This window comes from Dendrobates tinctorius, unplaced genomic scaffold, assembly GCF_039654945.1.
Source record: "Dendrobates tinctorius isolate UK_male_01 unplaced genomic scaffold, ASM3965494v1 ptg000366l, whole genome shotgun sequence".
NCBI classification, from domain to species: Eukaryota; Metazoa; Chordata; class Amphibia; order Anura; family Dendrobatidae; genus Dendrobates; species Dendrobates tinctorius.
In genome coordinates this window covers 986,713-1,007,500 of record NW_027362032.1, presented here as the reverse complement: position 1 = coordinate 1,007,500, position 20,788 = coordinate 986,713, and the positions used below count along the sequence as shown (strand labels likewise).

Genomic DNA, 20,788 nt, shown 5'->3' with positions numbered 1-20,788 from the left:
AAGACGCTCTCATCATTTGCCCCTGCTCTGCCGGCAGTTAGAATTATGAGAGTTATATTAAAGTGAGAATGATGATAGTAGGTGCGGGCATTTGGGACTATTACTCCCATCAACCTACACCTGCTGCTGCCAAGAACAGTGACAGCAGGAGCGGATGATGGGAGTATTCCTCACCCACTGCCTGCATTATAACTAAATAAATGAATGAAAAAAACGGTGTGGGTTCCCCTGTATTTTCTATAACCAGTCTGGCAAAACTCACAACTGAGGGCTGCAACCCTCATCTGTCAGCTTCAGCAAGGCTGGTTATCAAGAATAGAGGGGTCCCAACACTGTTTTTTTAATTATATAAAGAAATAATTTAAATACATGGCATGGAGTCCCCCCCATTTTTGACAACCAGCCTTGCTAAAGCTGGCAGTTGGGGGCTGGTATTCTCAGCCTAAAAATAGCAGCCCGCAGCTGCCCAGAAAAGGCACATCTATTAGATGCGCCAATTCTGGTGCTTTGCCCGACTCTTCCCACTTGCCCTGTGTTTTGTTTTATTTCTAATAAAAGACTTTATTCTGGCTGCATCTTTATTTATCATATAACTATAGGATTAGTTATGGAAAGGGGTCTTACTTTGATACCTGGTGATGAAATCTTTATTTGTAGCTTTCCGTTAATGAGATTCTCATGCTCTGTGGTGGGGGTGTGGGCGGGGCTTTATGTGGTGCTCTGATTACATATTCATCTGTATTGGCTTATGACAGGTCGCTGACCCCTCACTGACCTGCCCCCATTATTACATAATGCATATAATAGCATTGATATTATTGGTGATAATGCCTATAATATTGTGGCTATTGTGAGGCTTAGAAAAAAAATTACATCCAGCAAAATGTCACCAGCGGCCCCTGTCCAGTAGCCTCTGTCTCTTACTTATAGATGCTACTGTGCAGGCGCCGCCATCGCCGGTGACATTTTGCTGGATGTAATTTTTTTCTAAGCCTCACAGTAGCCACAATATTATAGGCATTATCAACAATAATATCAATATGTAATAATGGGGGCAGGTCAGCGAGGGGTCAGCGACCTGTCATAAGCCAATACAGATTAATATGTAATCAGAGCACCACATAAAGCCCCGCCCACAGCCCCGCCCCAGAGCACGAGAATCTCATTAACTGGAAACTACAAATAAAGATTATACAACAACCACAAGACAGATTTCATCACCAGGTATCATTGTAATCAGTATAACAGCGCTGACCTGACAGTGTCTGTAGGTTACTGAGCACAATCCTGCTGACAGGGGCACTTAAAATTTAGATCTTAGGCATTTGGAAGAGGCAATGGAGAGATTTTTTTCAAGACTATCAGGGAGTTACAGACTCACATTAGGCAGGAAGGCCGATCCCACCACAATCAAACTATCATACAGAAGGAACAGGTAAAAAAAAAGACATAGAATAAAAAAAGTTACATCCCCAACAACAACATATGTACGAGGGGAGAACACTAAACCAGAGTTGCCCTCATTTATGGTGGACCATTGGAGCTACTATGAATCCTGACCAGAAGATTAGAGAAAATAATATTGCTCCCCATTTCAGGAGAGATTGTGCAGTAATCTGAATTCCTTAGGATCAGAAACAATGTAATTTATGACGTGGAGTGACTCCATGACACCAGGGCTGGAGCCAACACATCTCCTGCAGGCGGGAATAAATGTATATTCCAGCCATCAGCCACGCCCAGCTTAGAGATCTATCATGGCACAGGTGGAATGTTTGTCCTGTAGATTATCACAATCCTCCTTGAAATTACTGTATTTTTTGGACCATAAGACGCACCTAGGTTTTAGAGGAAATTAGGAAAAAAAATTGAACCAAAAAATGTGGTCAATTCTGTACTTAATATCCCCTATCCTGGTATATATGGCCCCCTCCTCCCCATTCTGATACACATGGCCCCCTCATCCTTACCCTGGTATGCATGTCCTCATCCCCATCCTGGTATGCATGGCCCCATCCCTACCCTGGTATGCAGGGTCCCCATCCCTATCCTGGTATGCATGGTCCCATCCCTACCCTGGTATGCATGGTCCCATCATCCCTATCCTGGTATGCATGGCCCCATCCCTATCCTGGTATGCATGGTCCCATCCCTACCCTGGTATGCAGGGTCCCCATCCCTATCCTGGTATGCATGGTCCCATCATCCCTATCCTGGTATGCATGGCCCCATCCCTATCCTGGTATGCAGGGCCCCATCCCTATCCTGGTATGCAGGGCCCCATCTCATCCTGGTATGCAGGGGCCCATCCTTATAAGTGGCCCCCACCCACATTCCTATCCTGGTATGCATGGCCCCAACAGAAAAAATTAAAAAAAAAAATTACACTTACCTACCCGGTGCTCCCACACAGCATCCTGCTCCGGTGCCAGCAACTGCTATATGCTTGTAAGCAGCGCTGAGAACAGCGAGTATTCACAAATATTCATTTCTCTTAAGTAGCGGCACACGTGACCGCAGGTAGCAGCAGGAAGCTGGTGGCTGACACTGAGCGCTACTGAAGAGCAAAGAATACTCACTGCCCTTTGCGTGCACAGTCCTGGCAGCTGTGCTCTGCTTGTGAGCAGCGCGTAACATCCCTGCCATGCGCTGCTTACAAGCATATAGCAGTTGTTGGCACCGGAGCAGGAGGCTGTGAGGGAACGCGGGCTAGGTAAGTGTAATGGTTTGTTTTTTAATGTTTTCTGAAGGGGCCATGCATACAAGGATGTGGATGGGGATGGTGGTGTGGGCCAATTATAAGGATGGGGCCATGCATACCAGGACCGGGGTTGGGGGCTAATCATATCAAGATACTATTATTAAAGAGAAATGAATATTCATTGCCCTCCAAGCCCATGGGAGTGGAATGCAGTGAATATTCATTTCTCTTTAGCAGCAAGAACAGGAGTTAGCCGCAGCCATCGGCTCCAGCCTCGTGTGACCCGCTGCTCCGCCGATGCCGTTCCCCCACCTCCCCACCACAGCAAGAGCCGGTACATCTGGACTATAAGACGCACCCCCCCATTTTCCTCCATATTTTTGAAGGAAAACAGTGTGTCTTATAGTCCGAAAAATACGATAGTTTTAACACAAATTGAAAAGTCAGGATAAAGGGAAACTCTGTTATTGTACAGAAATTCACACTCGGCCTCACTGCACATTTACTGTTGCCGCTCATAAAAGGGAAGTTTGGCCAGAAAAACTGGACCTGGTCTTGTAGGGACCATGAGACATTCAGTAGCACAGAAGGGAGAGCAGATTCATCCGATAAGATCTCAGGGATCTAGGAAGCCAACAGCATCATTACCCTCCGCTTTCTCTTACAGGCCCAGCATAAGATTTTTCTTCAAGTGATTTTCTATCTTGTCAGCACATTCTACGTACGCCGTCATTTGACTGTAGCTTATAGAACTGGGCAGGTAACGGTCAGTGTCTCCTAATCCCAGGGGGTAGGGTGGATCCACCAGGTTGTACGTTCTATAGAAAAGGGCTTTCGATGCCCAAAGTCATTTAAACAGTTTTGGGTGGAGGAGAATATTGTGGTCTAGAGGCAAAATGGTGACATGGTAATACGGCCGGACTACACCACCGATAAAGCAGCCACAGCCGGTGACTGAGAGGAATCTGTGACTTCTCTGCATTCAGTGCTTACTACTCACCTGGGTAGTCATATGTGGGAATCTCCTCTTTACACCGCTCATCACCCCTCACATATGTCTCTGTAGGATTAATATGGGTCAGATCTTCACCCTGAAACAAATATTGTAAGAGTCACAGACAGATGGAGAAGTCCCATCTATGATCAGCTCTAATCCTGCCATCTCCACCGTTCTCATTACACAAGTATAAAACATATAATACTGGTGGATAAAACAAGACTGAGCACAAGACCTTCACAGCCGTCTACACATCATAGGGGAGATCTCCTGACACCTTCTCTCCATCTACCTGATGATCCTGAGGAGCACTGGGATCTTCTTGGTTACATTCCTGTGGAAGAAGAGGACGGGGACATCTCTCTGGTGTTGTCCTCTTACTGGATAGATCTGGAGGAAACACATACAGGGACTGAATTCATTCTCTACATACAGATAATTATAGGCCGTGTGTATTTAGTCCTGTCTATTACCTGGAGATGTGAGGGGCTGGGGAACCTCCATTATGACGTCCTTGTACAGATCTTTGTGTCCTTCTAAATACTCCCACTCCTCCATGGAGAAATAGACAGCGACATCCTGACACCTTATAGGAACCTGACACATACAATGATACCGTCATCCCCCCGATCCCTTCATAGTGTTACTGTATAATGTCCCAGCATTCCCAGCAGTGTCACCTCTCCAGTCAGCAGCTCAGTCATCTTGTAGATGAGTTCTAGGATCTTCTGGTCATTGATGTCCTCATGGATCAGGGGGTGAGGTGGAGGCCCTGTGATTGGGCTCAGGGGTCTTCCGCATCCCTCAGACACAGGGTCCTGACAGCGATCACTAGAGGTCTTCTTCACCACTGTGTAATCCTGGTTATGGAGAGACTCATTAATAAATCTCACTACAGACATTTCCAGAGTCCTCACCTCTCCAGTTCTGTCCATCTGTTATTCCCATAGATAAGAATGATGTAATGTGACGTCATCAGAATCTCTCACCTCTCCAGTGAGACGGAAGAGGATCTCTAGGGTGAGGTGTAACATCCTCTCCGCCATCTTGTCTCTGTCCATATCCATCCTTGATGGGTAAATCAGGAAAATTCTCTTCTGTAGAAGATCTTCACTGAGAGGATCCGATATTGTAGAGACCTGAATGAGAAGAAGATGATCCGATGTAACATCATAAGAATCCTGTGTAATAATACAATTACTGGAGATAATAAGGGAAACATATGAGGAGATTTATTATCTTACAGGGTTTAGTTTTCTTCCCTGACATCTACTAATAAAACCTATATATTTAGGCCACAGACAACAAGCAGTTTCTTCCTCGGAGTCGGCAGCTGAACACGTTCCTCATAGACTCATCTTCCATAACGCTAATTCTCGTCTCATTACCGACACTGGAATCGGCATTAGCAATACTGCAGGAGATATTCATTACACGCGACATGAGAAATAACTCCTTCATGATGAGGACGACATCTTCATCTTCTACTGTGGCTCTAGAGACAGATGTGGCCAGAGTCGGTCACTGTCTCCATCCCCACCGGCCGTCTATATGAAGGTTTCCCGTCTTCTCCGCACTGGAATCTTCTATCTATATGTAATATATGGGTACAACCCCAAGAACACAGGGCCTAGTGGGGGAAACATCATACTTTGGGGGGGCTTTTCTGTTAAGGGGACAGGACAACCGCAACGTATTGAAGGAAGGATGGATGGGGTCTTGTATATGGAGATTTTGGCCAACAACCTCCTTCTCTCAGTAACAGAATAGAAGATGGGTGGAGGCTGGGTCTTCGAACAGAACAACGACTCGAAACACAGAGACAGGGAAACTAAGGAAAGAATAACACAGGGACCGAAAGGGTTAATAGGACTCACAGGAGGAACCGGCCCAGACAGCCGAAGATCCAGGAGGGTCCGCTACATATATGGCTGCTCTGTGCGCACAGGACCTGTGATGAGGTCACAGGAGGGGAGGAGTCAGGGGTCACATGATCAGGGGCCTCAGTGTCTGCAGGACTAGACTCTGCTGTGCGGAGGTGTACGGAGCGGAGCCGCGTGTGTACGAGGTGTACGGAGCTGAGCCGTGTGTGTACGAGGTTTACGGAGCGGAGCTGCATGTACGAGGTGTACGGAGCGGAGCCGCGTGTGTACGAGGTGTACGGAGCTGAGCCGTGTGTGTACAAGGTGTACGGAGCAGAGCCGTGTGTGTACGAGGTGTACGGAGCTGAGCCGTGTGTGTACGAGGTGTACGGAGCTGAGCCGTGTGTGTACAAGGTGTACGGAGCAGAGCCGTGTGTGTACGAGGTGTACGGAGCTGAGCCGTGTGTGTACGAGGTGTACGGAGCGGAGCTGCATGTACGAGGTGTACGGAGTGGAGCCGCGTGTGTACGAGGTGTACGGAGCTGAGCCCTGTGTGTACAAGGTGTACTGAGCAGAGCAGTGAGTATGAGGTGTACGGAGCAGAGCCGTGTGTGTACGAGGTGTACGGAGTGGAGCCATGTGTGTACGAGGTGTACTGAGCAGAGCAGTGAGTATGAGGTGTACGGAGTGGAGCCGTGTGAACAAGGTGTACGGAGCGGAGCCGCATGTGTACGAGGTGTAAGGAGCGGAGCTACATGTACGAGGTGTAATGCTTTAGAATCAAATTTTTCAATTTCATAGAGAGTGAAATGGAGCCACAGTTTACACAGAAATTTCTCCCAAACCTGAGGCCAGGAATGACTGCACACGGCCGGGCTCCAATGGGGAGAGTCACTGTTTTGCTTTTCGAGCACTAATTTGGCAGTCCTCGCTTGTGGGGGCCAATTGTAAAGCCCCCGATGTGTGTGGACAACATACAACCCCCTAATGTGACCCCATTTCAGACACTGTTCCCATCAGAGAAGTCATCTAAGGGTGTAATGGGCATTTTTATCTTACAGTTGTCACTGATTTCTTTACCACTTGCTGTGAAGAATATTACATTTGTTCCGAGGTGCAGCGCGGGGTTCAGCTCAGGAATATCTGAGTGGGCTCCGAGTCCTAACCAGGTGTTATGGTGGTCCCTCACATGCCCTCTCAGCGCCTCCCTACTCACTATGTTCACTGCAGCTTCTCAGCATGTTGCTTCCATTTAGCCTTGGGGGAGTGGCCAGTCTCTACAGGAATGTAATCCTGCTGTGTCCTTCACAGATTAGGTTCCCCAGCCTATCCCGTGCCGGCAGGTCCTATATTAGGCAGCTCCACCATCCGCTCTCTGCTGGATGTTGGTTCCTAGTCACTTCTCTTTGCCTGTTGTACCTCACACTTGTGTCTCTGACCCAACAATCAGCTGAGGTAGTCTTGGGGACTACCCTGGAGTAGTTCCTGGTGTCTACCGGCTGTCCAGCCTATCCTCTCCGCCAGTAGCTCTACTGAAGACCTCGTGGACACCCAGTCACACCTCTCTAGGGTAAGCCTGGCTGATGGTGCAGTGGGTCCACATCCACCAGTGTTACACCAAGTAACTGTACACACCTCACAACTTTTGAAGCACAGATAGAGGCACAGAGCAGCAAATTTTGGCCTCACCCTAATCCACGGCCATTTACCACTGCTTTCTCCCCCGGCAGGAGGAGTTGTCAGAGGGGCGCTGGTAGTGAGGGAAATTCAGCGGACGTCTTGTGCCTGTAAGGCCGTGTTCACACATTGCAGAAATACGGTGTTTTTTGTTTTCTGCAGGATCCGCACCATCTACAGTAACGATCTTCTCCCCCTTATTTGATGCGTTCTTGGTGCAGAGGTGAAGCCGCGTTTTTAATGCGCTTTTTAGAGGACAGAAAAGCTTTGATTCTGCACTTAATAAAGTTTCTGCAGTTTTTCACCTGCGATTTTATTACACTCCACATAGAAGAGAGAAAAAAGCCCCAAATCCGCACAGATCAGCCGCGTCCTTGGGCGCACAGCGGGCGCCTTTTATGGTAAAGTAGTTTTTATTAAGGATTTATTTACATAAATGGGGTAAAGAAAAAGGGGCGACAGATTATAAATACCCAGTAATACAGACAAGAACCAAACAACAGCAAAAAGAGAAATGTAAAGTCATGAAAGAGAGAGGCAGAATAAAGGGGAGAAAGGGTTAAGGAGGAGACTGGGGAAGGAAAAATAGGGTTTGTTAACCCCTTAGAGACCTTGCCCTTTTTCGTTTTTGCGTTTCTGTCTTTCGCTCCCCTTCGTCCCACAGCCATAACTTTTTTATGTTTCCGTCAATATGGCCATGTTAGTGCTTGTTTGTTGCGGGACAAGTTGTGCTTTGGAATAATAATAATCTTTATTTATATAGCACCAACATATTCAGCAGCGCTTTACAGTTTTAGGGTACATGCACATGCTGCGGAATCTGCTGCGGATTGATCAAAATACCTGCGGTTTATCTGCGGATTATCCTGCGGTTTTACCTGCGGATTGCTCTGCGGTTTTGCTCTGCGGTTTACCATCTCCACAATGGATGAGATAGGAAACCGCTGCGGAATCCGCCGAAAGAATTGACATGTCAATTCTTTCTGCGGTTTAGAAACCGCAGATAATCCACGCGGAAAATTCTGCAGCATCTGCACTGCGGTTTCCATTTCCCATAGGGAATAATGTTACTGAACACCGCAGCAGAATCCGCAGCGTGTGCACACAGCCTAACAGTTTCAAAACACAAGTCATAAGTAGCAACGTTGATACAATAATTAAAGCAGAATCAGCCGCCCCTGCTGGTGAGAGCTTACAATCTACAATGAGGAGGGGAGATACAGAGGACAGGGGTGTATTTACAATGAACGACATCATTGGTTTTACCATATCGTGTACTCAAAAATGGGGAAAAAAATTCCAAGGGCGATGAAATTGCAAAAAAGTGTAACTCCATAACTTTTTTGGATTTTCTTTTTGCCATATTCACCAAATGCTGAGACTGCCCTGCCATTATGATTCTCCAAGTCATTACAGGTCATAGACCCCAAACAGGTCTCAGTTCTTTTGTATTTAAATGGTGAAAAAAAATCCAAAATTTGTTGGGAAAAAAATATTGCGCCATTTTCTGAGGTCCGTAGCGTCTCCATTTTTCATGATCTCGGGTTGGGTGAAGGCTTATTGTTTGCGCGCCGAGCTGATGTTTTTATTGATCCCATTTTGGTGCAGATACGATCTTTTGATCATCCGTTATTGCATTTTAATTCAATGTCGCGGCGACCTAAAAACCTTAATTCTGGCATTTTGACTTTTTTTTTCACTACGCCGTTTAGTGATCAGTTTGTTCCTTTTTTTATTGATAGATCGGGCGATTCTGAACGCGGTGATACCAAACTTGTTTATGTTTGGTTTTTCTATTGTTTTATTTTGAGTGGGGTGTGTCAGCGCCGGGATTTTTTCTCTAATCACCAACCTCGGGTAAAGCTCATTTAGAGCTTCTCTTACCTAGGATCCTAGGAATGGAGACGTAAAAAAAAAAGACACAGGAGGCTTGTCTTTCAAGTTAATCTCTCTCTTTATTAAGATGGGTACTTCTTTTATAGGATCACAAAAGAGGAAATAGACAAATATAGACAATTTCCGTAATATTATGTAACAATTGCGAAATGGTGGATAGTTGGCAAAAACAATAGTTATATAACAGATATGACAAAATGATATATTATGTGTCTAATTGGGGATGACGGGAATATGGCACTTCCTCGATATCAATTTAACAATTTGTGGAACTGCATCCGGGAATACTAACAGGCCAAAATACTTGGCCTTGACATTTTAGACATTATTCTAAGAAAAGAGAGAATTTTGGAACTGACCACTTGGCAGAATTTTCTAACCACGTAGACAGATGATAACAATTACAATAGTGTCATGGGTTACAAGTTGTTTTTCAGTTATTTTTCTGGTCTATAGAAACTAAGATTAACCATTTCTTTGACAACTCCCCTCTTTTTATCATTCTGTCTACCTACCTCTATCTATCCTTGCCTTTATCCGAGGCCTGCAAGATAACCCTACTTCACAAAATACACGGCTTGTCCTATGTATATCATGGGATACCAGTCCTGCTGTGTATCCATTCAGGTTATACCTGGAAATCAGACCTTCTTTCCCTACCTCTGTTCTACTTATTGCCCTATCTCAGAGGAATACAGATTTTATTGAGGGAAGTTATGTCTATTTTGTGAGTAACGTGTTAACGAGACATAATAAATTCATAATTATGGTAATATATTGTAACATATATTTTGATATATTGATATGTATATATATTTTATATCTTTATTCATTAGTAATTGTTAATCATTTAATCATTTGAAGTCCATAATGCATGTAATCTTCATCGTTGTAGTTCTTCCTGAAGTTCTTCTCTTTATCTTTGTTCAAACCAGCGGTTTTCCACAATGCATACAATCAGCCAAGTCCACTGACGTTTGCTTGTTGCAGAATATACATTTACGCTGAACAGTGGTTATAAAGGTTGTCATCACTTGTGTCTGATTGATTCCTGAATTGGCCTCAATTTTGGCACTACCTTTTCCTGGAAAACATTTACAATTAGAACCAAGAATTTTCCTTATGAGCAGAACAAATAGTCTTATCGTTACAGCAATAACCAATATTACAAAAACTGCTTGAATTAAAAAAATGAATTATTCCTGATATCCATCCGCCTATCCCCTTAAACAGATTTAAAGGATTTAACCATGCGAGCCATTCAGGAAAGGGCAAATCTTCTAAGGCATTAACCTTTCGTATTCCTTCCTTGATCAGCCTGGCTTGTTCTATGTCATGAGTAACTCTCATCAATCCAGATGGATCGATATAGTGACAGCATGCGGGTCCCACTACCTGACAGAATCCCCCTTGAGATGCCGTAAGATAGTCAAGCACCATAGAATGTTGATTAGTTATAACAATGAGCTGTCTCATATAGGCAGATTCTACATTAATGGCATCAAATAGATACTCTGTCACATTATCAAAAATATCACCCAATTCTTCTATCATCTGAGCATTTCTTAAAGTTCCGAACATAACTCCCAAAGGACCAGTAAGAACCATCCCAGTCTTAAGGTACCATGGGGTGTGCATTAGATGCTTAGGTGGCTGGGGTGAGGGTGCACTGCGTTTCGCTATCATGTGACCAGGAACATTTTTATAAGGAAAGTCATTCTCATTCCATACCCAGGTGGCTGGCTCTAATTTAGCCAGTGTACATGCACCTTCAGCTCCTTTAGGAATCCATCTATATGCATTACTTCCACAGACTACATAAACTCCTTTTGGTAATTCAAACTGAAATTCATTAAGGAAAGCTATCGCTATTGAAACCAACCGGGTAGTGTCAATATAAAGGCACCAAGAATCATCTAAATCTGTAGTAACTGCCCTATAATATCGTAATGGTTGGCATTCCGGTTCTGTATTGAGGCTTATAGACATTTCAGCTGCTCCATCTCCATACTGACCTTCTCTGGTTTCTTCATCTACATGAACCGCCTCTCTTGCAGTGCACTGTGTTGTATTGCCATAAAGGAATGAATGATTCCTTGTCCAATTAGTATCATGTAGGAATCGTTCCAAACACACCTGGTCACTGCAAATTTGTTTATCTCCCAGAGAAAAGGGAGTTTTTACTGCAAAGCTAGGTTTTAGCTCCTGATCGGGCACTTTCCCTATATAATTTTTATCAGTAGCCTTATTTCCCCAGTTTCCATCATATTCCTTAAATTCGAATAGATTTTAATCTATTATGGACATCATAATCTAGGACTGCTGGACATCATAATCGACCAGTGGGATCCTGCTAGATATCGGAACTGAAGATAGGAGTAGCTGACCGTGACGGTTTCCGATATAGACAGTCAGAACTGAAGATAGGAATAGCCAACCTTGACAGTTTCTGAAACAGACAGACAGAGCTGAAGATAGGAGGTGGCTGACCTTGACAGCTTCTGATTCAGATAGCTTTTTGCTATGGGCACTAAGTTTACCAGGCCAGGACGAAACACAGATCCAAGATATAAAATGAGGGATCTGGTGCGCTTGGAACATGGGCAAAAAGCGGTTAAAAATGCTACAAAAATTTTAAAGCAAGCAGGGATGCCGGAGAATGGGTGTTTAGACATTGAGAGATGGAAACGATTTAGCAAAGAGCATGATAAGTGGATCGAGAGGCATGGTTATGAGGAACAAGTGGCTGCTTGGATGAGAACGGCTGAGCAGCATGATCCATATTTTAATACTGATAATGATAATGACGAGAGTGAGTTTGCCCAGAATAGAAGAGGGAGAAATCCAACAGCGCAGGGACAAGCAACAGCCCCTCCTTTACAAAGACAGTCTGTGTCCACGGCTCCCTCCGCCCCTTTGAGTGAGAGAGAGGAAGTCTCAGTCAGTGATTCAAAAGTTACAAGTAGTTGTAGCCCTATAAGGGAAAGAATCATTAGTGGAAAGGACATAGAATCTATGTCCACTGAAGCAGCGACGGCTAGTACTGTGCCTTATTTTTCTTCACCATCATTTTTGTCTCCACCAGATTTGCACATGTCAGGACTCCGTTCTGGTCAGATACCAGTGGTTTATCAGACACCAGGAACCCCATTTATTCAGTATGTGGGGGAGAGAATGATTCCTCCTGCATCTCCAATGCGGAGGCAAAAGAGCACCTTTACTTTTGAATCTTCTCCTCCTACATATTCGGTTACAAATCAATACCCTGCACTTCCAAGGGAATCCCTAGATAGTTTTTCCACCCCAATATAAAGTTCTGGACAGGGAAGATGGGAGGTTTCAGGGGGAAGTGGGGATGATTTTAGATTGCAAATGACACCCAGTCCCTCCCAAGGTAGTTCACAGGTGGCTAAGCTAAAGTTGATTAGGGAAAATAATGAGTGGAGATGTGAGGACAAACACCAGCAAAGTGAGGATACTCAGGGTTATTCAAATAGAGCTATGAGATCCCTTACTTGGATTTGTAATAGGTGTAATAAGCCACAGGAGAAAGGGAAGATAGAATGTGATTTTTGCAGTAGGGCTGAGAGAAAAGCCACAGTCAGCAGCTTCCCTGTGATAACTCAGACTACGAGCAGACCAACAGATGACGGAGAGGATGAGGGAAAAGTAGATACCACTAGGTGGTATAAGCCATGGAGTAGATCTGAACAGTTAGCCATGGCAACCAGCTTCCCCGATCCCTACAAGAATCCCTTAGGATTCTATAGAGCAGTAGAAGGGGTAGCTGATAATTATGACGCAGCCTGGAATGATCTGGAACCACTGTGTCGAATATCGGCTGGAGTGCCTTTGCTTGAGAAGGTGAGGGCAGTCCCGGCAGATGTTAATACGATACGTGAAGTTCCAGAGGATAAGAAAACTAGAGAATCAGGGCGACAGTTTATAGCAAGGTTACACGTAGTAGCCAAGCAGCTAACAGAAGAGTTGACCTCAGGGTTGCCCGAAGTATTTCAAGAACCAGATGAACCTATTGACAAGTTTCCTGCCAGGTGTGCAGCAGCGTTCACAGACCATGACTATGACCTGAAAAATCCTAGGGAAGCTAGGTTTCTGAAAAGCATGTTTATAACTGGATTAAGAGAGGACTTGAGAGCTGAAGTGATGAAAGTAAGACCTGAATGTGTATTTGCTACCTTGGAGAATTCTCTTCCTGTATTCCGGGGGATAGAAGCCCAAATTAATAATCGCAAAGTAAAAAAACAGCAGAAGCCAGTGCCTGTCATGGTAAATATACCTCCTGATGCCTTTAATAATGCTGTCAGAACTGCGGTCCAAGCATCAGGCATACATAACAGAGCTGCGGGAGGAGACAGAAAAAGGAGAGATGGGGTAATAGACCCAGAGGAGTGCAGACAGAAAGGGCTTTGCTATGAATGTGGCCAGAGAGGGCACCTCAAAAGGAATTGTTTCAGGAATAGAACAACTAACCCAGAGCAGACTCGTGTTTCACTGGTAGCAACTGATGAGGCAGGAAATTTGTCAGATTAGGAACTTGGCAGCCCCCAATATGATTCTGTAATAGTGGTTCCCCCTAGGGATGGTCCAAGGGCCACAACCCAATTACAACTTCCCAATGGGAAGCAATTGAAATGTTTAATTGATACGGGGGCGAGCCGTACTATTATAAGAAAACAAGATATGCCACAACGATTCATGACAGGGAAAACGGTACAGGGAATAGGAGCAGAGGGAGTGGTTCATCCTTTGTATGAGACAGAACCTATGAATGTGCGAATAGCTCAAACTACTGACTTATGTGCCCAATTGTTAGTATCAGAAAAATGCCCCCTGAATTTGATAGGCGCTGATATTTTAAATGCTGTCAATGCAATCATTAAATTTGGAAAAAAGGGAATTACTGTTTCAGGCCCTTTATCGGAAGAAGCACTATCCACGGTGATGTCCATGATGTGGTTAGAAGAACAGGAAAAACAACAGGTTGGGCAAGATGAGGAGATACTGCAGATGCTTGAGCAAATGCCAGCTGCACTATGGGTAAAAGATAAAACAGATGTGGGTTTGTTAAAAATAACACCTGTTTCTATTAAGTTGAAACCAGGAGCTGTACCAGTACAGATCCGACAATACCCGCTGAGTAAAGAACAAACTGAGGCTATTTCTGCACAGGTATCCACCTATCTGAAGGCAGGTATACTAAAGGAGAAAAAATCCATTTTTAGTACACCTCTTTTTCCGATAAAGAAGAAGCAGACTGTGGCAGGGCAGCCTGCGGTGTACCGGATGGTACATGATTTAAGGGAAATTAACAAACTAATGATAGTGGACATACCTATTGTGCCAAATCCTCATACCTTGTTGAATCAGATTCCAAGTAATGCAAAATGTTTTACTGTCATTGACCTCAGCAATGCCTTTTTTTTCGGTGCCAATTGACGAAGAAAGCCAAATGCTGTTTGCTTTTACACATGCTGGCAAGCAGTACTGTTGGACACGACTGCCTCAAGGGGGAGCTACTTCCCCTTCTGTATTTTCCGAGGCAATGGCAGGAATCCATCTTTCTTGGCACCCTGAAGGGGAAGATGTGCAGCTGTTATAGTACGTAGATGATTTACTTCTTTGTACCCCAGATAGACAGGTGTGTCTAAAGGAAACTGCTTCATTACTGATATTCTTGTATCATGAAGGATGCAAGGTGTCAAAGGACAAATTACAGGTAGCGAAGGAAAAGGTCATTTTCTTGGGACATTGCATTTCATTCCAATTAAAACATATAACTTTACAGAGGAAAAAGGCCATAAGCCAAGCCATTGAGCCTACCTCAAATACTGCACTGAGAACATTTTTGGGATTGATTGGTTACTGCAGAGAATGGATTCCTGCTGCATCGCAAATGATGCCGCCTCTCTTTGACGTGTTATCCGCATGTAATAAAGGGCAGCCGTACCAGCTGACTGCGGAAGCCAAAGAGGGGTTCCAAAATCTGAAGGAAGCCATCGCCTCTGCACCAGCCCTAGGAATCCCAAACTATGCCCTGCCTTTCCGTTTGTACTGTCATGAATCAGGGGGACATGCTAAAGGGGTGCTTACACAACAACATGGAGGGAAGCATCGCCCCCTAGGATATTATTCAGCCAAAATTGACACAGTAGCACAAGGAGCACCAACATGCATCAGAGCAGTTGCAGCTTGTGCAATACTGAAGGAAAAAGTTGCAGACTTGGTGCTAGATAATCCCTTGGAAATTCTGGTACCACACTCTGTGCAGGAGCTGCTGCTCCAGGCAAGGACAAAACATTTGTCCATGAACAGGTTAACAAAGTATGAAGTGGCTCTGCTTACACCCCCAAATGTGACTATAAAAAGGTGTACAGTTTTGAACCCCGCTACTTTGCTGCCAGATACTGATGATTCAGAATTAATTGAAGCTCAGCATGATTGCTTTGAGCTTATGGAGGCGGAAACACAACCACTTGCAATGTGCAGGAGACACCAATTTCTAATGCAGACTTAGAGTTGTATGTAGACGGATCACGGTATTATCAAAATGGTGTACCTCACACAGGGTATGCAATTGTAGATTAGCCTGAGGTTGTAAAGAGTGAAGCACTGCCAGCCGAAATGTCTGCACAGGAGGCCGAATTGAAAGCGCTCGCTGAGGCATGTGTAATCGCTGAACATTTGACAGCAAATATCTTCACAGACAGCTGCTATGCATTTGGCATATGCCATGATTATGGTCCCATATGGAAGAGCAGAGAGTTTGTTGGTTCCTCTGGTAAGCCCATTAAAAATGCAGAATTTGGTGGCCCAGCTCCTTAGAGCATTGGAGCTGCCTAAGAAAGTTGCTGTAGTAAAAGTGCAAGCTCACACAAAGGAGCGCACTAAGGAAGCTGAAGGTAATAACCGAGCTGATATTGCAGCCAAGGCTGCTGCTTTATTCCCTCTTCCCGCAGGAACATACACTGTACAGGTGTCGGGGAGGTGGATCTACAATTACTTCAGAACCTGCAAGATCAGGCCTCTGCACCAGAAAAGGAGGGATGGCAAAGGCACTCAGGTGCGAAGGAAGAAGATGGATTGTGGAGAGCGGATGATAGGTATTGTTTGCCCAGGGCATTGTACCCTATGGTGTGCTCCCTCTCCCACGGAATAACCCATCAATCCAAGAATGGAATGGTAAGTCAGGTAAAAGCAAGTTGGGTCGCACCAGGGTTCCATTATGCTGCTGCAAAATTCGTACAGGGATGTGTAATCTGCGCATGCCACAATGTGGGAAAAACGGTGAAGGTGCCACTAAAGTGCACCCCGAGGCCATTGTACCCTTTTCAGCGACTGCAGATTGATTTCATTCAGCTTCCAAGGGTAGGCAACTATGAATATGTGCTGGTATGTGTGGATCTTTTCTCAAATTGGCCAGAAGCATGGCCTTGTGCTCATGCAAATGCACGTACTGTGGTTAAAAAGTTGATATCAGAAGTTGTTTGCAGATTTGGAGTACCAGAGGTAATCGAAAGTGACCGAGGTAGTCACTTTACTTCACAGGTGTGCCAAGGAATCACTCGAGCCTTGGGGATAGAACAATCTTTTCATACTCCCTATCACCCTCAGAGTATTGGCAGGGTGGAAAGGTTAAATGGTACACTGAAATTGAAAATTCAAAAGGCAATGGCAGAGACAGGTAAACCATGGACTGAGTGTCTTCCCATTGCATTGTACACTGTTAGGGTAACTCCCAACCAAAAGACAAGTGTAAGTCCATATGAAGTGTTGTTTGGGAGCCCTCCCAAGACAGGATTGTACTTTCCCCAGCAGATGCAGGCCTCTCATTCAAATATGACGGCCTATGTAGGCGCGTTACAACAGGTATTGCAGCAAATTCATGCACGTGTTTTCAGTTCCCTTCCAGATCCGTCCTCCTTATCAGGCTCACATGATCTTAAGCCTGGAGATTGGGTGGTGACGCGAAAGCATCTAAGGAAAAGTCTGGATCCTCGCTTTGAAGGACCCTACCAGGTCCAGCTGACCACGCCTACATCTGTTATGCTGGAGGGAAAAACCACCTGGATTCACGCTTCTCACTGCAAGAAGTTCCACAGAAACTAAGAAGGATGGAATTTGGGAAGTACTATCCATTCTTGCTCCTCACTGTGATGTCGTCTATGCAATGTAAAAAAGATAATGATGTTTTTGAACCATGGGATAGTGATGTATCAAAACAGTGGGCTAATAAATTTGTCCAGTACCATAGCTATATTGCCCAGGTCCGAAATTTATCCAATTGTTGGATTTGTTCTCATGCCCCCATTGCTGCAAAAACTATGCCATATTTCGTAACTCCACTAACAGAGGAGGAGCTGTTCAGGGGAGGGTGTTGGGAAATGCGGGCCCTTAATCTGGCTGAACAACAGAGTCAGACCTCTGCTGCCTTGACTATTACAGGTTGGACAAAGCAGCCATGGTTCCAAATAAATCTCACTAGGAGACAGGAACCTGTAGATAAACGACCGATCAATCTATTCGAATTTAAGGAATATGATGGAAACTGGGGAAACAAGGCTACTGATAAAAATTATATAGGGAAAGTGCCCGATCAGGAGCTAAAACTTAGCTTTGCAGTAAAAACTCCCTTTTCTCTGGGAGATAAACAAATTTGCAGTGACCAGGTGTGTTTGGAACGATTCCTACATGATACTAATTGGACAAGGAATCATTCATTCCTTTATGGCAATACAACACAATGCACAGAGAGAGAGGCGGTTCATGTAGATGAAGAAACCAGAGAAGGTCAGTATGGAGATGGAGCAGCTGAAATGTCTATAAGCCTCAATACAGAACCGGAATGCCAACCATTACAATATTATAGGGCAGTCACTACAGATTTAGATGATTCCTGGTGCCTTTATACTGACACTACCCGGTTGGTTTCAATAGCGATAGCTTTCCTTAATGAATTTCAGTTTGAATTACCAAAAGGAGTTTATGTAGTCTGTGGAAGTAATGCATATAGATGGATTCCTAAAGGAGCTGAAGGTGCATGTACACTAGCTAAATTACAGCCAGCCACCTGGGTATGGAATGAGAATGACTTTCCTTATAAAAATGTTCCTGGTCACATGATAGCGAAACGCAGTGCACCCTCACCCCAGCCACCTAAGCATCTAATGCACACCCCATGGTACCTTAAGACAGGGATGGTTCTTACTGGTCCTTTGGGAGTTATGTTCGGAACTTTAAGAAATGCTCAGATGATAGAAGAATTAGGTGATATTTTTGATAATGTGACAGAGTATCTATTTGATGCCATTAATGTAGAATCTGCTTATATGAGACAGCTCATTGTTATAACTAATCAACATTCTATGGTGCTTGACTATCTTACGGCATCTCAAGGGGGATTCTGTCAGGTAGTGGGACCCACATGCTGTCACTATATCGATCCATCTGGATTGATGAGAGTTACTCATGATATAGAACAAGCCAGGCTGATCAAGGAAGGAATACAAAAGGTTAATGCCTTAGAAGATTTGCCCTTTCCTGAATGGCTCGCATGGTTAAATCCTTTAAATCTGTTTAAGGGGATAGGTGGATGGATATCAGGAATAATTCATTTTTTAATTCAAGCAGTTTTTGTGATATTGGTTATTGCTGTAATGATAAGACTATTTGTTTTACTCATAAAGAAAATTCTTGGTTCTAATTGTAAATGTTTTCCAGGTAAAGGTAGTGCCAAAATTGAGGCCAATTCAGGAATCAATCAGACACAAGTGATGACAACCTTTATAACCACTGTTCAGCGTAAATGTATATTCTGCAACAAGCAAACGTCAGTGGACCTGGCTGATTGTATACATTGTGGAAAACCACTGGTCTGAACAAAGATAAAGAGAAGAACTTCAGGAAGAACTACAACGATGAAGATTACATGCATTATGGACTTCAAATGATTAAATGATTAACAATTACTAATGAATAAAGATATAAAATATATATACATATCAATATATCAAACTAGATGTGTATTTCCTGAAGGAAGTACAGATAGTGGTTTGAAATGGTGCCTGGGCTGCCCCTTTAAGAGAGACTTGGCTGCTGCCCCTGCAAGACTTTCAACTCAGGATCCGTTTTAAATGTGGGTGCTTCTCAGGGGCCACTTTGGCCTCAGGGTCTGATTTGGTGGGTGGGGCCCCTCAGGATCCGATTTTGTTGGTTGGGCCCCTCAGGATCCGATTTTGAGGGTGGGGCCCCTCAGGGTCCGATTTTATGGCCGGGCCCCTCAGGGTCCGATTTTGTGGTTGGGGCCCCTCAGGGTCTGATTTTGTGGCCGGGTCTACTCAGGGTCTGATTTTGAGGGCGGGGCTCCTCAGGGTCCGATTTTGTGGGCGGGGCCCCTGAGGGTTCGATTTGGTGGGCGGGGCCCCCAGGGTCCAATTTTGTGGGTGGGGCCCCTCTGGGGTCGATTTTGTGGCCGGGGTCTCTCAGGGTCCGATTTTGTGGCTGGGGCCCGTCAGTGTCCGATTTTGTGGTTGGGGCCCCTCAGGGTCCGATTTTGTGGTTGGGGGCCCTCAGGGTCCGATTTTGTGGGTGGGGCCCCTCAGAGTCCAATTTGGTTGGCGGGGCCCCTCAAGGTCCGATTTGGTGGGCGGGGCCTCTCAGGGTCCGATTTTGAGGGCAGGGCCCCTCAGGGTCCAATTTTGTGGGCAGGGCCTCTGAGGGTCCGATTTGGTGGGCGGGGCCCCTCAGGGTCCAATTTTGTGGGTGGGGCCCCTCTGGGTTCGATTTTGTAGCCGGGGTCTCTCAGGGTCCGATTTTGTGGCTGGGGCCCCTCAGAGTCCGATTTTGTGGTTGGGGCCCCTCAGGGTCCGATTTTGTGGTTGGGGCCCCTCAGGGTCCGGTTTTGTGGTTGGGGGCCCTCAGGGTTTGATTTTGTGGCCCGGACCCCTCAGGGTCTGATTTTGTGGTTGGGGCCCCTCAGGGTCCGATTTTGTGGCCAGCGCCCCTCAGGGTCCGATTTCGTGGCCGGGGCCCCTCAGGGTCCGAATTTGTGGCTGGGGCCCCTCAGGGTCCGATTTTGTGGCCGGGGCCCCTCAGGGTCCGATTTTGTGGTTAGGCCGCTCAGGGTCCGATTTTGTGGCCGGGGCCCCTCAGGTTCCGATTTTGTGGCCGGGGCCCCTCAGGGTCCGATTTTGTGGGTGGGGCCCCTCTGGGTCCAATTTGGTGGGCGGGACCACTCTGGGTCCAATTTGGTGGGCGTGGCCTCTCAGGGTCCGATTTTGTGGTTGGGTCCCCTCAGTGTCTGATTTTGTGGTTGGGGCCCCTCAGGGTCCGATTTTGTGGCCGGGGCCTATCAGGGTCCAATTTTGTGACTGGGGCCCATCAGGGTCCGATTTTGTGGCCGCGGCCCCTCAGGGTCTGATTTTGTGGCAGGGGCCCCTCTGGGTCTGATTTTGTGGGCGAAGCCCCACTGGGTCCAATTTGGTGGGCAGGACCACTCTGGGTCCAATTTGGTGGGCGGGACCACTCTGGGTCCAATTTGGTGGGCGGGGCCTCTCAGGGTCCGATTTGGTGGGCGGGGCCCCACAAGGTCCGATTTGGTGGGCGGGGCCCCTCAGGGTCCGATTTGGTGGGCAGGGC

The 20,788-nt window shown here is 45.6% G+C and overlaps 2 protein-coding genes across 2 annotated transcripts in view; both read right to left on the bottom strand.

Moving 5' to 3' along the window:
• The window catches only part of LOC141075653 (uncharacterized), an 8,915-nt gene extending 5,125 nt beyond the window's left edge, over positions 1 to 3,790 (bottom strand). The window contains exon 1 of the mRNA XM_073562763.1: positions 3,702 to 3,790. The gene's annotated coding sequence lies outside the window, so the exon portion shown is untranslated. The remainder of the gene's footprint in view (positions 1 to 3,701) is intronic.
• A 543-nt stretch (positions 3,791 to 4,333) lies between these two features.
• LOC141075618 (oocyte zinc finger protein XlCOF29-like) lies at positions 4,334 to 4,984 on the bottom strand. The gene is made up of 2 exons (XM_073562724.1): positions 4,688 to 4,984; positions 4,334 to 4,558 (listed from the first exon to the last, which is right to left on the bottom strand). The coding sequence occupies exons 1-2, from the start codon at positions 4,763 to 4,765 to the stop codon at positions 4,334 to 4,336; spliced, it is 303 nt and encodes a 100-aa protein (XP_073418825.1). The 5' UTR covers positions 4,766 to 4,984.
• Between the last annotated feature and the right edge of the window lie 15,804 nt (positions 4,985 to 20,788).

What these genes read in the sequence shown, in the direction of transcription:
- LOC141075618 (XM_073562724.1), bottom strand. Translation starts at nt 4,765, where the DNA reads ATGGATATGGACAGAGACAAGATGGCGGAGAGGATGTTACACCTCACC. An exon ending in TCTTCCGTCTCACTGGAGAG is followed by an intron (nt 4,559 to 4,687) that starts GTGAGAGATTCT and finishes CTCCATAACCAG; the next exon opens with GATTACACAGTGGTGAAGAA.